An 18,859-nucleotide genomic window follows, 5' to 3' on the forward strand; every position below is an offset into this window, starting at 1 on the left:
CCTTATAAAAGAAATTACATATTTATTCAGTATATAACAATTTTGCATACTAATTCTTGACCAAAGGACCTTTGGTGGACCAGTCTGATGAGCGTGTTCGACTTATAGCTTGTTTGGCCAAGTTTTTCCAAGTTAAAGCAACTATTTTTTCAAAAAAAATATAATTTTTTTTAAATTTGAAGTATTTGGCTAAGCTTTTAGGAGAAAAAAAGTGCTTCCGAGGAAAAGCAAAAGCAGTTTCGGAGAAGTAGAAAAAAATAGCTTCTTACCGAAAGCACTTTTAAGAAAAATACATTTAGAAACACTTTTTAAAAATTTAGTCAAATACTAATTACTGTTTAGAAGTATTTTTTAAATTAATTAGTCGAGAGCCCTAATTGAGTAATTCTTCCTTGTGGACACAGAGAAACTCTTCGCAGAAAAGGAAAAAGGAAAATAACAGGGACACAATTACACAAACACACACACACAATTAGCTGCAAGTTGCAAACCACCCACTATTGTCTCCTCCGACCTTGTATTTCGTCTTTCGGTGGATTGTGTCGGCTAGGGCTATTGAAAATGGCAAACATAAACAGCAAAGAGGAGCCAAGCACGGCGCCACAGCCAGATCGGTGGTACAATCTGAGCCTAGGCTCTTCCTTCAAAGACCACCATCCTTCCTCCAAGTTCTGTACTTTACGCTGTATGTTCTCCTGATCTCCCCCTCTCTCCCTTTTTTTTTTATGCACGTTTTTTTCTACTAGTATCTACATAGATGAATACGAGGAACAAACTTCCTTTGTTTTAATAAATATAATGTCCAGGTTCTGTAATTTTATATAACTTTATTTCAAGTGTGTTGAATTCTTTGCGATACGTCCTATATTATGCTGCTTCTCGTGTAAGACAAGTCAAGAACAGTTGCAAATATACGTGAGGTGCAGCAATTTGAAATTTTTAGGCTCAACTTGTGCGTGCGCGCATTTATGCATTTTGTATATCTAAAATTTGGAGATAACTTAGTTCTCTCCCAATATCAATTAGGCTAGTGATGCAGCGGTACTCCGTATCCACTAACTTAAATTCTTAGATCAATCTTTAGCCAAGTATGGTGAAAATGCTGAATTAGCTAGCTGTGTTTTAGTTGGCCATACTTAGGGGGCGTAGCTACACCAAATAAAGGAGGTTCACTTGAATCCCTTATACTATGAAAATAGGATAAAACACACACTATTGAATCCCCTTGATACAAGGAAAACTTCTAATATGGCGGCAAAGATGGTTCAAGTATTGATTTAGGTTACATTTTTAAATCCCATGTGTGTCCTTATTGTTTTTTTTATCCCCCTTATTAGAACTGTCCATAACTTGCATTTGCATAAATGACAAAGGATGAGATTTGTATAACTTTCCCTTAACATTATCTTCTTTTTTGTGCCATCCTAATGTTGTTGCTGGAATAGTTAAAATGACAATTCCTTTCTATATCTTCAGATGAATTTAAACCTGCTTCAATTGATAAAAACCAACCTGGAAAACTACACAAGACCAAGGACAATAAGATTTCTGTTGAATTTCAAAATAACCAGCCTGGTAAACCCAAAGTCGCCTTTGATGGGAGTAGTGAGGATTACAAGGAAAATGATGCTGTTCTTTTCTTTGATGGTGAGTCATTTCGGTTGGAGCGGTTACACACGGCAGTTAAGCGGTTGAGGTATAACCGACTCCCCGGAGAATCCGCTGCGGCAGCAGTAGCAGTAGCTGCATCTGCATCTACACCTGCACGTGCACCTACACCTTCACCGATATCTGCACCGGTTGGAATGCCTGCAGAGGCGAGTTCACCTCCAGTTTCCAAAGGGGCTAAATTTCAGTCTCAGAATAAGACTGCAGTTCCTGCTGTACCAGTAAGTTCTTTTGCAAACTTACTTTCAGTTTCTTCTAGATTACTTAGTACTGCAATGTGATACTTTTGCAGATTTGTATACATGACTTTCTGTATTTATGCTTACCATTTGAAGAAACTGCTTACCTAATTCTCTGATAAAAGATTTCAAGGGAGTTAGGCAAAGCTAATTGAGATTACCAAGATGATAAATTATGATAAACTCACCTTCTTAGTAACATGGATGATATCTGTTCACAAGTTTATTGAAAAAGATAAAATGAAATAAGCTTAATTTGCAGTTATATACTTATATCCATATTCCATAGTCCAAGTAGTAGCTTGATCCAGATAGAACTGACATATTATGGCTGCTCCAGGATTTTGATAACATGCAGAAGTCTGCCAATTGGGACCTAATAAACCGTGACATTTGACATTGATCATTTTTTATTTCCTTGGTAAACCTCATTCCAGTCAGTAGATCTCCATTTTACTTTCTAACTATTCATTCCAAAATTAACAATGGCAGCTCTGTCCAATCGGCAGATGTCATTTCATCATCTGCTTTGCAACTCTCAGTTTTGAATGAGATATTCTTCTCTGGCTGGAGACCAACAAGGACTCTTGCTCAATCATAGATCAAATTTAGGTGGCAGAGTCCTTGTTGCATTTGTAGTTTCCAACTGGAATGCGCTCCTTTTGGAGGAATGTTGGGTTGGTTTCAGTTATGCACGTGTTCTCTCTTCACCCTTAAATCAATCTCAAAGTGAAGATAAAAGCAAGCTTATCCTGGTTTTGGTCCATTCAAACTTAATTACGATTTGGTGAAAGATGAAAGTGACTCCTCCCATGATTATTTCTCAACTCATCTTCAACCTGTATACCTTTGCTTTGTGCCACTCTTTAGATCAGTGAAAGATATTACTTGATTGATCTCTCTAACTTGAGTTCTTCTGTTGAGACTCCCCACAATTTTGTAATGCTAAACTGAGTCTGGCTGGAAACCACAATTTACCTTTGCTTGCACTGGTTTTACGCTTCTGCATAGCAGAAGAAAGGAAATAGTGTTATATGTATGTTTGCATAACTGGGTACGTGGCTTTGTCAAAAAAAAAACTGGGCACATGGTGTAGTTACACATTTTGGTGGAATGTTAGATGCTGGGGCTTTGCCGCTGCTTCCTATTATTACATGTAGTACTTGGCAAAGTGATCATCACTGCACATGTTGGTATCTTCTCTCCGCCCATTCTACTTGTTTCAATATAATGAAAAGAAATGGTGGGGTCTGTAGTCGATGGGTGCACTGCCTATTGCCAACAACTTTTACAGCCATTAGTTTAAAACTGCAGTCTTGAGTGACAGAATTTTCTTGTTTAAATCATGCTTGAACTTGTCTAGCTTAGTTCTTGAAATTGCCTTCAGATGATTGTATTTGCCAGCAACATTATTCTTCATTGTATCTCATTTTTTGAATTTTACGGACTACAGATAAAATCGTTTACTCCTTTTTCGTCTTCGTCGCTGTCTGATGCGTCTCATCAACCTCTCATTTTTTCCATAATATCTAGCTGCCTTTAGTATATCAATTTTAGCCTTTTTATTTTATGTTTGCCCCTCCTGATAAAGGGGAAAAATGATTAGTTTGTCCGTTTCCATATCCTTTGTAGTTTTGACTATTAGACCAATATCTCTAACTTTTCTGTTTGATGCTTGTTCAGGTTGAGGTGGAACGGATTGAAGTTGGTGATTTTCGAAGTTCAGGTATGTATTCTCAAAGTGAGCCCTGTATGGTGGTGTTAAGCTGAAAAGATAGGGAATAAGGGGGTTTTACCTTATGTTTTGTTGAATCTATCCAATGAAGGAGGGTAAATGGTTATTAGACACAGATTGGAAATGCAGGGGAGAAAAAGAATGAGATGAAAAAGGTATAAAAGATCACTCAAGTTGCCGGAATTAATTATTCAAGGGCCTAGCTTGACCAAGAAGAAGATACCTTCGGGACTTAAGTTGTCTGGAGTCTTCTGCCATTTGGCTCTCACAGTTTAGGATAGGCTTAAGTTGTATCATACCATCCACGACACAATAGTTTGATTGAGGTTTTTTTTTCCTTTCTAATCAGTAGTTTGATTGATTTAAGCTGTGCACATCTCATCTGTTTCTACCTAGAAAATCATTTTGCATTTGTTCTGATTGATTAATGGCTAAGATTTTGCTTCCACTTATCTGTTCTTTTTTTTTTTTTGGTTCAATGGTTTGTCTCAATCTGCATCATTTATGGGATAGGCGAGCTCCTTTTTAAAGAAACCCTGAAATTTCTGATTCCTTATCTGTCATTCATGCCTTTTTTAGTAGCTGACTCTTCGTCTTCTTTCTTCTAGATTCAAGACACAAAGGTGAGAAGATTTCTGAATATCCATCTTCACATGCAAATCAGTCAACTGCATCACCAGACATGAAGAATGATGACCTGGAGGAAGAATTGGATATACTGAATGACGACGAGGATGATACTACAGCAGCCAATGGAGGGAATATCACCGTGAAAGAATTCGGAACAGGCATTGATATTAATATCCCACACCAAAACGATACAGATGATGAGATAGCTGATGTGGATGTAAGTGATGATGATGAGGATAAGGGCCGCAATGCTGCAGAAGAACTTAGAGCTCAGGTAAATGCAGAGGAAAAAGAGGGCCATACTTCAAGTTCTAGCAGTAGTAGTGGAAGTGACAGTAGTGGAAGTGGGAGTGGCAGCGGGAGTGGAAGTGGAAGTGATAGTGCAAGCAGCAGCAGTGACAGTGAAAGCAGCGACACAGTCAACTCTATCTGAGAACTAGAAGTATTCTGGTGGTCTTCGGGGTGGATGCTTCAAAGTTTGAAATAATTGCAGAAGAAGCCACTACATTGCTTTTAGGTTCAGTTGACTGACAATGCAGTCCGAGGATCAAGCTAAATCTTTGTTGGCATGTCCTCTTATTTTGTAGTCTTTTTTGCAGTATACCTTTCCTTTCTGCTATTCTCTTTCTATTTATGTCATTTTTGGCTTTTATCTACAGATGCAGGAAACTGAAAGAATAAAGACTGTATTATAGAAAAGATAATTACTGAATTGTAAATGCCTCTTGTCCATTAGTTTTTTTAATTCTGGCATTTTATATTTGACCTTTTACTGGATTGTAAATGCGTTTAATGAAGCTATCATTGAAGAGGAAAGCAATGAGGAAGAATCCTTCATTTGCTTTGGTTGACAATTCGAAGAATTTCCTTTAAATATCAAATATTAGGTATAGCATGTAAACTAATTGCATCTTTTTGATAGTACAACCAATATATTTGCTGCAAAGTTGTTACGACAGTATTACGATAAAATAATTCTTTCATTGGCTAATTTATAGGATATTTCATTCAATCATTAGGTGAACGGAGTTGGTTCCCAAAAAATCATTAATCACTAGGGCTTATTAATCGTTAATGCTTAACTTAAAAAATTATGACACGAGTCTCGCACAAATTGGTATAACATTTTGCTAATTTAATTTGCATTTCAAATTGCTTTCTAACAATAGACCTAAATCCTTAACAAAATACCAATTCAAATACTATTAAACAACCTTAAAAACAATAGACATGGGTACAACAGAAGGCTCAAGAGACCTCGAGCATAATATAAAGTAAGTATTAATCTACAATTAATCCCTGAGACGACATCTCAAATTGAATACGACTAGTACATTTGTTGAAGGCCACATGTTACATGTATCCCAATACACTATAGAGGAGTAGGTGCTTCATCTTTCTGTTCATTGCTCTTTTGCTCATCATCTTGACTACTCACATACCCATTTTGCAACATCCTTTCTTCAGAAGGCAAATTTTTCTTTGCCTTCTTGCTTCCTTCAATCTTCCACATATCCCAAACTCGTGTTTTTGGCGGAGCTGTGGCATCTGCAGTTGGTGCGACCAATCCTGGTTTGCCATCATCGATAACAGCATCAACCAATCCGTATTCCTTAGCCTCCCAAGCATTCATGAAATTATCACGATCTGTATCCACTTCAATCTAGGGAAAAAATGAAAGGAAAAAGAGAAATATAAGAGTTATATAACTTTCACAAACAATTCATTTACAGTAAGAGACGGTATCTAAAATAATCACCTTTTCTTCAGGCTTGCCAGTAATTCTTGATAGTATTTTGTTAAGCTTAATCTTGTGGTATGCCATTTCTCTGATCCGTATACTCATCTCCGTTGCCTGGAGTAACGAGTCAAATAAAAGTTATTATTGTGAATGAAGATGAGTTCAAGGAAGTACATCTTGATTAACGAGGAAAAAGACAGAACAAAAAAGAAAGAAAAAAGTTATTAAACTAGGAAAGATGCATGCTAGGATGACGGAAATTGACCTACTTGAAACACGTCCAGAGAAGAGACAGTAGCTTATTAGTAGCATTTATTGATATGATACTGAGTGCTGGCATAACTCCCTCAAATAAATTAATGTCACATCAATAAATATTAGCAGATTATATGTTAGAACTAAGCCAAATAGCATAAGATCAGGTTACTGAGGTCACTAGGTGGACTGATTTGCAATTAGGATATATTACACACTACCTAATTGCCCTTTTTTTTTTCTTTCTTCTAATGAAGAACATATACCTAATTGCCTTATGCAACCATAATTAGGCCTGGAGCTTTATGCATCTTCATTGGCAATATCCTCATAGACATAAAGAGAATAGGTTAAGATAGGGTTATAAGCAACTCGAAAGATAGTTACCGTGAAAGAAGCAATTGACTGATTACAGTATTGGAGAAAATCATAGTTCTAGGCGTAACTCCCTTGAACTTCAGAACCATTACAAGCACCACTATTGATATATTAATTAAATTGCTAATTAATTTAGTTCCTTCATTACTTGTCCCCACCCCGAAACTGACCCACGGCACAGCGCCCATTCTCGCGCGCGGGAAGGCAACAAAGTTCAGTTCATGAGACCGCAGCGGAGTGGAGCAGCCGCGACACGAAGTTCCTTACCTTAGCTGGATCTCGCTGGTGCCACCTAAACGGTAGGTAGGCTGCGGATGTGTGACGTTTGGAGTTGTCGTTCGTGCCTGCGGATCATGGCCTTACCACTCGGTCCCCGATGGCCAGCGGGGGATTCGGTATAGCAACTCAGGTTCGTTTGCGCTGCGCGTTCCCGCTGGACTGGACACATCCATCCCTGGTTGCATATGGTTGACAGTTACGCTCTAACAATCAGTTACTTGTGACTCCGTAATCTCAAATAGAAGAGCTTATGCCAATGTTTCCCACATGCTCCACATCTCATGACAATCGCAGCGGCTTCAGCTCATGTTTAAGTTTGACCAGGTAAAGGATGTTTATTTTTGGTTCTTACACTCCTTGGCATCAATTTGCCGTTGGATCAACACTCACTCACTCAATATTACTTGTAAGACCAGTGTGGTACTTGCATGTCCATAAGGAATCAACATGAAACCAAAGCATGCACATTCCTTTGGTTTGGGTCTAACCAATTATAAAAAAATTTATGACAAAAAAATGCTATGGTTGACCACTGTACTAGAAAGTGCTGTAAGAAATTGTTTAAATAAATTGTTGTAGTAGTTGACTGAATTTTGGTAATTAGTTTCGGAGAATCGTATAGAGTGTAAAATCAGAGTCTCCTAAACTTAGCACAACCCATATATTTTCTAAGAGCAACATGTGTGCATGAAAAGGATAACTATAATCCCCAACTACAGTGATTTTGCTAGCTGAATTGACAGGCCTCCCCATGACCTCATTCTCTCAGGTCTCCTATACTGAAGCTGATACTTTCCAAAAGGAGTCCCTCAACATAGCTCAGTCAAACTTCTGGCATCGAGCTGGACCAAAATATTCACAGAGCATAAGACAAATATTTTAGCCCCAAAAACTATACGATTAGCAAATGAATCCCTGAATCACATCTTTGCTCTGTGATATCTGAATGAATTTATTTATTATAAACTAGCACTAGCCTAGGCTAGCCAAAAGATTATTGGCACAACAGGAACACGAGAGGTTTATGCTTCATGTTTGACAAAATAGCCAGTGCACCCAGTAACTCCTGAAGCTGCTAGGGAATCTGACAGAGCAAATTCAAAACTGAATAGCAAATGCAGATAAGTTCAAGACATCAGGTGCAACTGTTATTGAACTTCAGTCGTACTCATACATAAGAATACTAGCTTGGATGTCTAGATCTAAAAATGGCCAATGAAAGCTCAACATGAAACCTGATTGCTGGCTATATCATGCATATCGTATGTGCATACGCCCATTACAAGCATACAATGTAAAGCAAAAGCTTTAACCCCATTTGAGTGGACAACTGCAGACATTTTGACTGCGGGACATAGAGAGAGGTGGGAGGAGAAGTGAGAGAGAGATCTAACAGATTTTTACATCTAGAAGAATAAGTTAGTTAGACCAATAAACTATTAACTATATGTCGAACAGTTTTAGAACCAATCCTGTGATCAGTCAAGTTAGTATTTATTATACATTGATTCAGAATTTTACACCAATCCTTCCCAGCAATGAAATGCTGCAGGAGAGGCCACTATCAACTGAATGAGCAAATCAAAAGCTATATGTAGCGAACTCAGATATATCCAGAAAGAGAACTGAATACGAACGGGATAATACTAACAAGACAACCAGTGAGCACTGAGTCTAAAAGATAAGGATGTTCCAAATTTGACAGGGCTAACTTATTGAACTTCAGAATAGAAAAACAAACAAAATGAAAATTGTTCAGAAATCCGAGAGTAAAATATCTTGCAGAATCGGGAACTCAAGATGCAGTGATGCCTCAGTGTTACAGTGTTTTTCATTAAAAAAACTTACGCAAATGCATATTTCATAGAAAATATTCTGGCAAGAAAGTTTTTTCTGCGTGTTTGGATGTATATATGTAGCAAAAGAAAATACAAAAAGCTTCAGAGAAGCAGCTCAGTGAGCACAAACAAATAACAGTACATCAAAGTTGAACCATCAATCACGCCCTTGCATAACTTAGGTTTTTCTCGAATAAGAGTGTCAAGCAAAAAGAAAACACTACAAGTTGATGAGTAAAGGGAAGTGTAAGCACATACTTTACCACCAGAAGTTCCAAGTGGTTGATGAATCATCACCCTTGCGTTCGGCATGCAGTACCTCTTTCCCTTGCTGCCAGATGCGAGGAGAAACGCACCCATCGATGCAGCCAGTCCCATGCAGATTGTAGAAACATCAGCCTTGCACAATTTCATAGCATCATAGATTCCCATCCCTATCAAAAATGGTGTGTTTCAACTTCAGCTGAAAAGGATAGCATCAGATCCAACCAAAGTAAGTGAAACATTTAGACATACCAGCAGTTACTGAACCACCAGGTGAATTAATGATCAATCTGATGTCCTTTTTCTGATCTTCGGCATCAAGAAATAATAGCTGGCTTATAACAAAATCTGCAGTCGTATCATCTACCTGTTCATCACCAAACAGTTTCCCAAGTCTTAGAAACAACATTGCACTTCTAGGATTCAAATATAAGATAATTCCTCATTGTCAAGTTCTAATCATAATGTAATCAATCATAGATAGCGCATCATCTTCTTTTTCAATAAGGTAAAAGTTTATCATAGATAGCGCATCATCCATTGGCAATGGATAAGAAGTCAAGTAAAAGTTTGTTCGTGCAGAACGAAAAGCTATCTGTTTGGCCAATAGAATAGTGTGAATTGTTAACAAACAGGAAAAACCCATCTAAGAATTAAAAATCCTTGCAGTGACAACTTCCCCAAGCAATACTAACAATATTAAGCAACCAGCAGCAAAATTGACATATTAAAACGGAATTGAAAAGAAAAAAACTAATACCTATATGACCAGTTAAAGAAACTACGTACAATATTCAAATCTTTATTGAATTACAAAACCCCAAAAGAAAAAAAAAACAAATCTTTCCAGAGTAATGACACCTAACACTAATTAAGCTCACAGAATGTAGTAAAATTAACAAATTAATGCGGAACCAATGAGAAACATAATCCCCATATGGTCAATTAACAAAACCACGTATAAAGTTTAAATTTTTATTATAAAGAGTGAATTAACAAAACCCAAAAAACAAATCTTTATTAAAATTAGTGACAACCTGAGAACCCAAGAAGATAATCCTTTGACGAAGAAGCATATTGGTAGTATCAAGTTCTTCAAATCTGGGCAACCAAGAAGGTGCTTTTGAGTAACTCGAAACATCCCAGTTCCGAGATAGTGTCGGCTTTGTTGTAGAAAAATTGTGGGTCGATGCTTTTATTGATAATCCTCCTCTTCGTTTATCATGTGTAATAGTATTTTGTAGTGAATTTCTGTAAAATTGTTTGGTAACTGTGGGATTGTAATTGAATAAGGTTGAAGGTCTTGTTGGTGCTGAGGCAGTAGTGAATGTTAGACAACCTCCCTCCATCTAAGCTCTCGATTCTTTCTCTCTGCTTTTAGGGGTTTTGGCTAAGGAGCTCGGGGACTTGGAGTATTGATTTTTTCAGTTCCTTTTAACAGATATTACACATATATTCCGGAAAAGAAAAACAATTTTTCTAGTTTCCTACTTTATATTTGTGTGTATATTATATATTTTTATATATATTCAAAACAAAACATTTAATTAGTACTCGAGGTCTTTACAATGTAAATTCTGATATATCAACCTTTTTTATTTGTATTTCCACCTTTTTTTAAATTTATTATCCCTTAATTAAGATTTTACAAAATTATAGTACAATTGTATAACTTCTGAGGAGAGAAAAAGGAGATGGCAAACACCTACTTGAGTCCAAACAAACTATTCCTGAAAAAGTAAAACATCCTCATCTTTACATATATTTGTGTTTGAGAGGGAATTAGGATGCTGTCGTCTTCAGTGATGATTCGACGCTTTTGTAGCTTCAGTGTCACCGCTTCTTCTTCTGCTCCTTCTACTATCACTTCCAATTCAAAGAAGAAGCGTCTTGTCTTTCTGGGTTCTCCTCAGGTTGGTTGGCATATTGCTCCCATCTCCCCTTTCTTCGTACTATTGCAATATTTATTGTTAATTGCATAATTTCAGGTTTCTGCTTCAGTTCTTGATGCTTTATTCAATGCTTCTGCTGCCCAAGATTCCCTATTTGAGGTATGCTTATGGACATTTGTAAGTATAACATATGTCATGAGTAAATGTCTATATTTCTTGCTCCTGTGTTGTGTTTTTTAATATAAATAGTTGAGCATTTGAATGAAGCTGGTGCAAAATGTAGTAGAATGGATATACATTATTTGTATAGTGGATCTCAACTAGTTTAGGATTGAGGCCTAGTTGTTGCTGTGTTATAGTTCCAACTGATGTGTATTCTTTTTCATCTGGGCATAGATGTAATGTTGTTTAGCTGTTTGTGCACGAACATATGCGATGCCTGTGAGCAAGAATTTCTAGAAAGACTTGATTTTTACCACAAATACTAGTAACTTCATTGTGTACTTGAGTTTCAAGCAGGACTTAACCACTTTCCCTAATTAATTTTGCTCACATTTTATTCTATGTAGCCATAGGTTTTTATGCTCATTCCTCTATATTCTGTCTCTTTTCCTTGAAGTAATTCTTTTTACTAATGAAATACAAAAGTTGTTCTCTTAACTTTGTTGACGGGTCTGCATTTTTTTGTGTGCTTATAACTAAACTTTTCACAAGCTTATTTTCTTCTTTTGAGTGAAGCCGACTTCTTACTTCCTTGGGGCTGCATCTAGCTTTTGCATTTTTCAGTCAAAAGTTTTTCTTGTCCGATTTAGGTTGATTATCTGCAGTAGATGTTTATGGTCAGCAGATTTTATGTAGCTAAAGTCACTATAGGCATCTTTTCAGTTCTGTTTGGTACTTAAGGATGGGGTAGAAAACTGAGCTAGTTTGACACTGGTTAGGTCACAGCTATCATTGCGCAACCACCCACCAGAAGGGATAGAGGAAGAAAAGTAATGCCTTCACCGGTTGCTCAACATGCTCTTGACAGAGGATTCCCTTCTGATTTGATTTTCACACCTGTGAAGGTCGGTGAGGTAATAATGGTTATTTACATATTTATGTATTTTGTATATATATTTTAATTTGTCACTGCTCCACGGGTGTCTTCCTTATTGCAAACTTCCATGGTGCCTTTTTACTGAAATCATTTTGTTTCTAGAGACCCTAGTTTTGGTTATAATTCTTTAAGACATGAAAAGCATGTGCACAGTCGACTGTTATTAAGTATGGTGGCCAACAGTGGCGGAGCCACATGCACCCAAGGGGTGTCAACCAACACCCCTTCGTCGGAAAATTATACCGTGTAGCTGGATTATTTAAAAAAAAATATGTATATATATATTATTGACACCCCTTGACTTCTTGGTGAGTTTAATTTTTTATATTTTGACTCCCCTTATTGAAAATCCTGGCTCCGCCACTGGTGGCGGAGCCTCGGGTAGTTTCTCTTAGGTAGCAAGAAAGGTAAAGAAATTATGTTACCTTTCTTTTAATGATCAATGATTTTATATCAATAAGTTTTAAAATGATGCTTAAGTGATGAAACTGTAAGAAACCAATAGCTTTCTTGATGCATTTTGTGATTTTTTTGTCTGCTGATAAAATATTCCAACCTCTTATCATTGATTCTGCCAATCAATCTTCAATTGTTTATAAAATTACAGTGACTGGGTTTCCGTTTGTACGTCTTATTAACTGTGTTATTATAATGCAGGAAGCATTTCTTTCTAACTTTAAAGCTTTGGAGCCAGAGCTTTGTGTTACTGCTGCATATGGGAATATTTTACCCACTAAATTTCTGAATATTCCTTCAAAAGGTTAGGCAATGATTCCTCATTGTGCTGTATTTTTTTAACTAGTGATTTCCTCTGTTCTTCGGTTATGCTGCATTGTCATATTTTATGAGTTGGAGTTTGGAACTATCAGAGTTAGAACCATCTTTCACTTGATGAACAGACCTTAGTTTTTTCACTTTACAGACCATCTTTCACTTCAGCCATAGTTTCTTGTATTTGGCATTTCTTGTGGTTTAAGAAGACCTTTCCTCAAGCATCTTCTAGTGAATTTGAATATGAAAACTTGGAATTATAAAAAACTTAAATGTACCACATTTCTGTTGAGGTTCACAGTGGACAATCTATGACAATGCTGGGTGTCAGCAACTTCTAACATTTTTAGCTGGCGACGTTGATGGTAGGGGAAGCTCCAATAATTGCATACTAAATAGAAGGGATGTCGTTGTAATTGGAATACTAAAGCTTAGACGAGTAGAGGGGATTCTGAATAGCTAATGCCTAAAAAGATCAACTGCTGTTTTTGGAGTTTACAAAGAAATATTTTCTGCTTAAGCTCGATTATCTGAATGAGCATTAGCCTTTTTGGTCCAATCAAGCAGGAACAGTTAACATACACCCAAGTTTACTGCCTCTATATCGTGGCGCAGCCCCTGTTCAAAGAGCATTGCAGGTTTCTTTCTCCTGAAAGCTTATGGAAATTATATGGGTTACTCGCTTGATGGACTTATCATTTGTGGAACTGCATATGTAATTTCAGGATGGTGTTAAAGAAACAGGGGTGTCGTTAGCTTATACAGTTCGTAAATTGGATGCTGGACCAGTTATTGCGCGTGAAAGAGTAACAGTTGATGATCAAATAAAGGTCTTTGTGATTTTCTTTCCAGAAATGTTGTTTTTATTAGTTTTGTTATCGTGGATAAATGTGTTAAGTTCTGAAAGCCCATTGTGCTGGATGCAGCAAAAAAAAAACGATTCGCGCTGCTTGCTATTATTGGAAAAAGATTCTTGTGATTATTCCTTTTTTTTTATGAAGAGATTCTTGTGATTATTCCCTTTTTCTGTGTTTTTAATTTTCCTTGCTTGGTAAGGTGACACGGTTAAGGTTGGTGTATAATAATGCAGATACATGAAAAATGTGTCAGTATATTGATTAGTTTTGGCCTAACCACATAGTTGCTCCTCGTCTTATTTTTATCCTTGTAACTATATGCATGTGGACTGCCCACTTCTTGGCAGCACCTTCATTTCTTAATGAATTTTCTGACTGATGCTTTATAATATCCTTTTTGCAGGCTCCAGATTTACTTGAGTTACTATTTGCTCTAGGTTTGTTACTCGTCTTCTACTTCCTGCTCTTCACTAACTGAAAATTTTCACTGTTACAATGCTTGTCTTCCTTAGATGAAAATTTGTATTCTGAGTTGAAAAGACCACCTTTTTTTCTGTCTGTGATATTGAATGCATCATTTGGCCTGTAAAATTGGAGAATGGAATGTATTCAGCTTTCAGTTTTGGTCGTAGCAAGTTAATTGTGTAATAGTTGGAGAATCTTTGGCAGGGTTTTTGAAGAGGTAGTATTCCCAGCTCGATATTGTCAACATTGCTCTTCAAAATTCATGTGATCAAATTACATTCAGTGTTGTTTTCTGTGCTATGTGAAGATATTGGGATGTCGAGTATTGTCACGATTCAGATTCCATTTTCCAATAGCTCATGGGCTTTTATTCCATTCAGGTTCCAAACTTCTAATTCGTGAACTTCCGTCCATATTTGATGGGTCTGCAAGTGGAAGAGCAGAAGAGCAAGATGACTCTAGAGCTTCTCTGGCTCCCAAGGTAAAATCACCCCCTACAGTGTGTCCATTGTTTGGTGCATTTCTTCCGAGTTTCAAGTGTAATGTTCAACCAAATGGAGATGTGGGTTCGTTAAACATCATGGCATATTTAACCTTTCCTGTATCGGCAATAGCAAGATGTCCTGAGAATGTTAAGATATCAGCCATCTTGGCTGGATATATGCGCCAGTATTATATACTGAGTTTAAGGAAAGTCTTAAGCTCAGGCCTGCATGACAAAACTTCCAACTCTTGTGGTTGGACAATTTAATAGCCAGGACAGATATGTCTTTCATCTACCTAGAAACCTCTCATAATTATTACATTAAGTGTATCATTTGAAGGTGGCTTCCATTGGCCTGTTGTAGGATAATAGGCCCTGCTTATGGATAGAATCATGACTCTGGAACAGTCTCGTGGTGTGCTGTGCTAATACGCCTGATATTGATTAAAGTTACCTTGAGGATCAGGGGTTATGGGGTTCAGGGTGGAGTCTAGTTGAAGGATCCCAAATGTATCTGCGGCCTCCGCGATAAATTGAGATGATGTGAATAAATGCCGAGATGGGCCCTAGCAGAATACTCTGGTTGTCAAGTTAGTTCTCCATCTCTGGAGTAATAATTGCCATGTTTCGATTAGGAACCAAGATGTCAAAATATAAATGAAGGGGAGCATTTGGGGGGGAGGGAATGCTTTACCTAGTACAGAGGTCAAGATCAGTGTCCAATTATTAGTGCCATTAGGTAAACTCATGGAGCACAATGACACTTGTAAGCATCTAATAGGTGCCCACGGGTCCCTTTATGGTTTATTCAGCATTTCATTTACCATCCGGATATTACTAAGTCCATTTTCACTAGAGGATGTGAGCTCAAAATTGAAACGTCTTGCATATCCTGCTCATGAAACATAAGGAACTTAGGATTCACATCCCTCTATATTGCTAGCCATATTTGGTCACTTGTCACCATATCTTCTCATGCAAAATCCTTGCTTTTCTTTTTTCCTATTGGGTGATATTAGAGATTAATTGAATGAAGGTTAAGTGCATATTATCACAGGCAGACAGTGGATCCTACTTCACTAAATATGTTTCCTCCATCACATGAATTTTTAGTGCTCTTGACAATAAGCCCGTCCCTGTTTGAAACTTTGTGCCATGCTTCTCTATCAATGGGTAGGTAGGTTTACATGAGAACTAAATTCATCTTGAAAATGAGATACATACCGTTGGACGGTTGGAGTGACACCAATAGTGGGTCTCAAACTGTTGCACAAGATAATTCTTTTTGTATGATACCTTAATATTAATTTTTTTCAAATATCATTCAATGCATTTATGCAGATTTTGGATTTCATTTTGGCTAATTGAAATCCAGATAAACCTTTCCCATCATATTCTGGGAATAAGACTCTATTTTTGCTTCTTGCAGATAACTCCTGAGGAGTCATGGCTATCCTTTGATGAAGATGCCCAAGTGCTTCATAATAAGGTATTCTTCTAAGTTGTCTTTCAATCTGGGCTGAGGGTTCATGACACAGTAGCTTTTAGGTTCGGGCATTTGCAGGATGGCCAGGAACTCGAGCTAGACTTATGGTCATTGACCCTAGCAGTGGCGAGAGCGGTAGTATAGAGCTTAAAATTATCACCACTCGGATTTACAGTGGTATCAGAAGTCAAGATATAGAAGCCAATGATGTGCTTTTTACCAAAGGTTCACTGGTAATTCCTTGTGGTGGGGACACGGCCCTGGAGGTGAGAAGATTTTGTACCTAAAATTCAAGAATATTTTGATTCAAGCTGCAAGTTTTCTATCAACGTCTATAATCCTAGATTTTATGGGTTGCTAGTTTCATGTCTTTTTTTTTTCCTATTTTGAAGTGGTAACAAATTTTATATATCACTGCACAAACGCTGTGCAAAACCATATATACAGAAGAGGAGGCTGACAAAATGCTATCCTATACAACTTACAAAGATTCTCTATTTTCATGTCTTATTAAATCTGGATAGCTGCATGATATCCACAATTGATGTTGGCTTTCTATGTATGTATGTATGTATGTATAACGACATTTTATATTCTATGCTGGCTCAAAGTTTTACTATAGCTTTTTATTTAGAAACTTCGTAAACTCTAAATTTGATGTTTCTTGGGAATCCGTTAACAGAGGGTTGGGTTTCTTTAATTTCATCTGGATTGAAGCCCTACTATCATTGGTTGTATGCATACGCATTTACATACGTTAGTTTATCTCATGTATTTGTCTTGAGTGATTTGTGTAGAGAGAGGATGGAGGGGAGGAAGACTAGTTGTCTGCCTACTATGGGCACATCCTTTTTCTGTAGTATGTTAATATTAGAGAGAGAGAGAGAGGATTAGTTGCTGCTAATATGGGCATTCTTCTTCTGCATATGTTAACATTAGAGATTGATAATGCTAGTTCTTTGGTATTCCAGGTTTTGGAAGTTCAGCTTCCCGGCAAGAGGACTGTTAATGCAGCTTCATTTTGGAACGGATTAAGAGGCCAAATACTGAAAAAATGATTATCACTAAGCCGGTCAAGCACACCACATGTAAGGCTGAAATTTCTGGAAGTCTTCAATTACTCTCTTGTTAAAGATTTTTTCTTTGTAGCGACTGCCACATGTGAGCCATGTAAGGCCATTGGTTTCCATTGAGTGCCCAAAACCAAAATAATTTATTAAACAATCCTAGTAACTAACTTGATTATCCTTGGTTCTTTTTGAAAAGGTTCCTTTTCTTTTTCTTGTTTGAGATCTAATGACTACTTCCCTCTGTCTCCCCCTCCCTCTTTTCGTTTTCCTTTTCAGCTTATAATACATGGTGTAGAGTTATTTGGGAGTTGTACCTTAAATTTGACTTTTGCAAAGACTTACTTTTGAAGAAAAACGAGTCAACTGCCTTTCTGTGACAACTAGGAAGAAATTGTTTAGATTAATGTTCTAAGGTTGCAGATTAGCATGCGGTAAAGGCAAAAGCTATCCAATAAATGGGATTGGCTAAATTACTTCCATGATCATGTGCTAGTTTAATCCAGTTAATGTATCTTAGCAAATGAGTAAAAACACACACAATGTAAGGGTGAAGTGATTTGAAATACTGACAAATGCAATGAGATACCAAAAGCCACAAATTGGTGGTATATGGAATTAGGAATATATGCTCCTTGGTATAAGCCAGTGGGACTTGGTAGTCAAAAAGCAAGTAAACCATTATCCACAGAGCATAACAAAAAAAGATTGATGCTTTTTTGTTCTTTGGCTTGCAGCAGAAGTCGACAAGTTCTACAGAGTTCATTGCATATCTGATCATAAAACACACAACTGAGAGAATTCAAGATGGGTTTAACTTTGATTGGATGCTTCTGTCGTGATCTTCTCCGTTCTCGGGATAATTCAGACTTCTCAAGGAAGTCACATTTGTTATACAAGATATTCCAGCTTCAGAAAAGGACTAATAAATTTGTTTTTACGAATTTTAACTTATTTGTAATGCTCGGTTTAGTTTTTTTAATAGTAGTAAAGTTTCCCTGGAGAATATTCATGTTTCAGCTTTTTAGCTATTCAGAAGCTTAAATAGATAGAAAGTAGGTGATGAATTTTTTATGTAGGCTATCTAACATCAGGGTGGCTCAAGGGAGGCTAATAAGGCCTTTGCTTTAGGCCTCAAAATTTTTAATAATAAATTTTATTTATTTATTTTTGCTTAGACAATATTGAAGTTTGTAGAAAGACAACGTACATAATCTTTATTTAAAAAAATAGATTCCTGATATTTTAACATTAGAAATATTTTAGAACATTGAATTAAACTATCAGATATTCATATTATTAAACATAGTCTTTAATAACATCCAATGTAATATATTGCAAATAGATGGCTAACATCTGATCAACCTGAAATTAACCTTTACCAATATAATAATAATTTTACTATATGAAATTAAAGGCTCAATGTCTTTTAAGGCTACTATACTATAAAAAGATAACAAATGCAACATTAACTTCTTGCATATTTGTATTCAATTTAAAAAGCTTAAGGCCTCTTATTAAATTTAGCTTTAGGCCATTGGTGTTATTGAGCCACCATTGTCTAACATGATTTTAAACTATTAATAATGACTATAAACAATCATTATAAATCCTCTTATAATGATTTATGCATACTTTTATGTTGCATCCACATGAATCCTCACATATAAGTTTGGCTAACCTTACACGGGTACCTAAGTGACATCACCCC

The 18,859-nt window shown here is 36.7% G+C and overlaps 3 protein-coding genes across 6 annotated transcripts; 2 read left to right on the forward strand and 1 right to left on the reverse strand.

Annotated features, from left to right (window-relative positions):
• Window positions 1-441: 441 nt before the first annotated feature.
• LOC104102170 (uncharacterized) lies at window positions 442-4,991 on the forward strand. Its single transcript, XM_009609811.4, has 4 exons — window positions 442-685; window positions 1,477-1,889; window positions 3,591-3,633; window positions 4,251-4,991. Exons 1-4 carry the CDS (start codon window positions 562-564, stop codon window positions 4,703-4,705), a joined length of 1,035 nt encoding a protein of 344 aa, XP_009608106.1. The 5' UTR covers window positions 442-561; the 3' UTR covers window positions 4,706-4,991.
• Window positions 4,992-5,505: 514 nt separating this feature from the next.
• Window positions 5,506-10,472, reverse strand: LOC104102173 (ATP-dependent Clp protease proteolytic subunit 3, chloroplastic). The gene is made up of 5 exons (XM_009609814.4): window positions 10,065-10,472; window positions 9,280-9,394; window positions 9,022-9,197; window positions 6,032-6,127; window positions 5,506-5,935 (listed from the first exon to the last, which is right to left on the reverse strand). Exons 1-5 carry the CDS (start codon window positions 10,374-10,376, stop codon window positions 5,645-5,647), a joined length of 990 nt encoding a protein of 329 aa, XP_009608109.1. The 5' UTR covers window positions 10,377-10,472; the 3' UTR covers window positions 5,506-5,644.
• A 219-nt stretch (window positions 10,473-10,691) lies between these two features.
• LOC104102172 (uncharacterized) lies at window positions 10,692-18,154 on the forward strand. 4 transcript variants are annotated; one of them, XR_011413810.1, is made up of 12 exons: window positions 10,694-10,940; window positions 11,016-11,078; window positions 11,861-11,995; window positions 12,676-12,778; window positions 13,357-13,427; window positions 13,515-13,619; window positions 14,050-14,083; window positions 14,492-14,592; window positions 16,025-16,084; window positions 16,144-16,347; window positions 17,053-17,190; window positions 17,889-18,098. XR_011413810.1 is itself a non-coding variant. In XM_009609812.4 (12 exons), the coding sequence occupies exons 1-11, from the start codon at window positions 10,815-10,817 to the stop codon at window positions 17,137-17,139; spliced, it is 1,089 nt and encodes a 362-aa protein (XP_009608107.1). In that variant the 5' UTR covers window positions 10,694-10,814; the 3' UTR covers window positions 17,140-17,169; window positions 17,886-18,154. The 4 variants fall into 4 exon arrangements, 3 of the variants coding, with proteins under 3 accessions (XP_070051304.1, XP_009608107.1, XP_009608108.1); XM_009609812.4 differs by having other exon boundaries at window positions 17,053-17,169; window positions 17,886-18,154; XM_009609813.4 differs by having other exon boundaries at window positions 17,053-17,169; window positions 17,889-18,154.
• The last annotated feature ends 705 nt before the right edge of the window (window positions 18,155-18,859 follow it).

Source organism: Nicotiana tomentosiformis, chromosome 2, assembly GCF_000390325.3.
Source record: "Nicotiana tomentosiformis chromosome 2, ASM39032v3, whole genome shotgun sequence".
NCBI classification, from domain to species: Eukaryota; Viridiplantae; Streptophyta; class Magnoliopsida; order Solanales; family Solanaceae; genus Nicotiana; species Nicotiana tomentosiformis.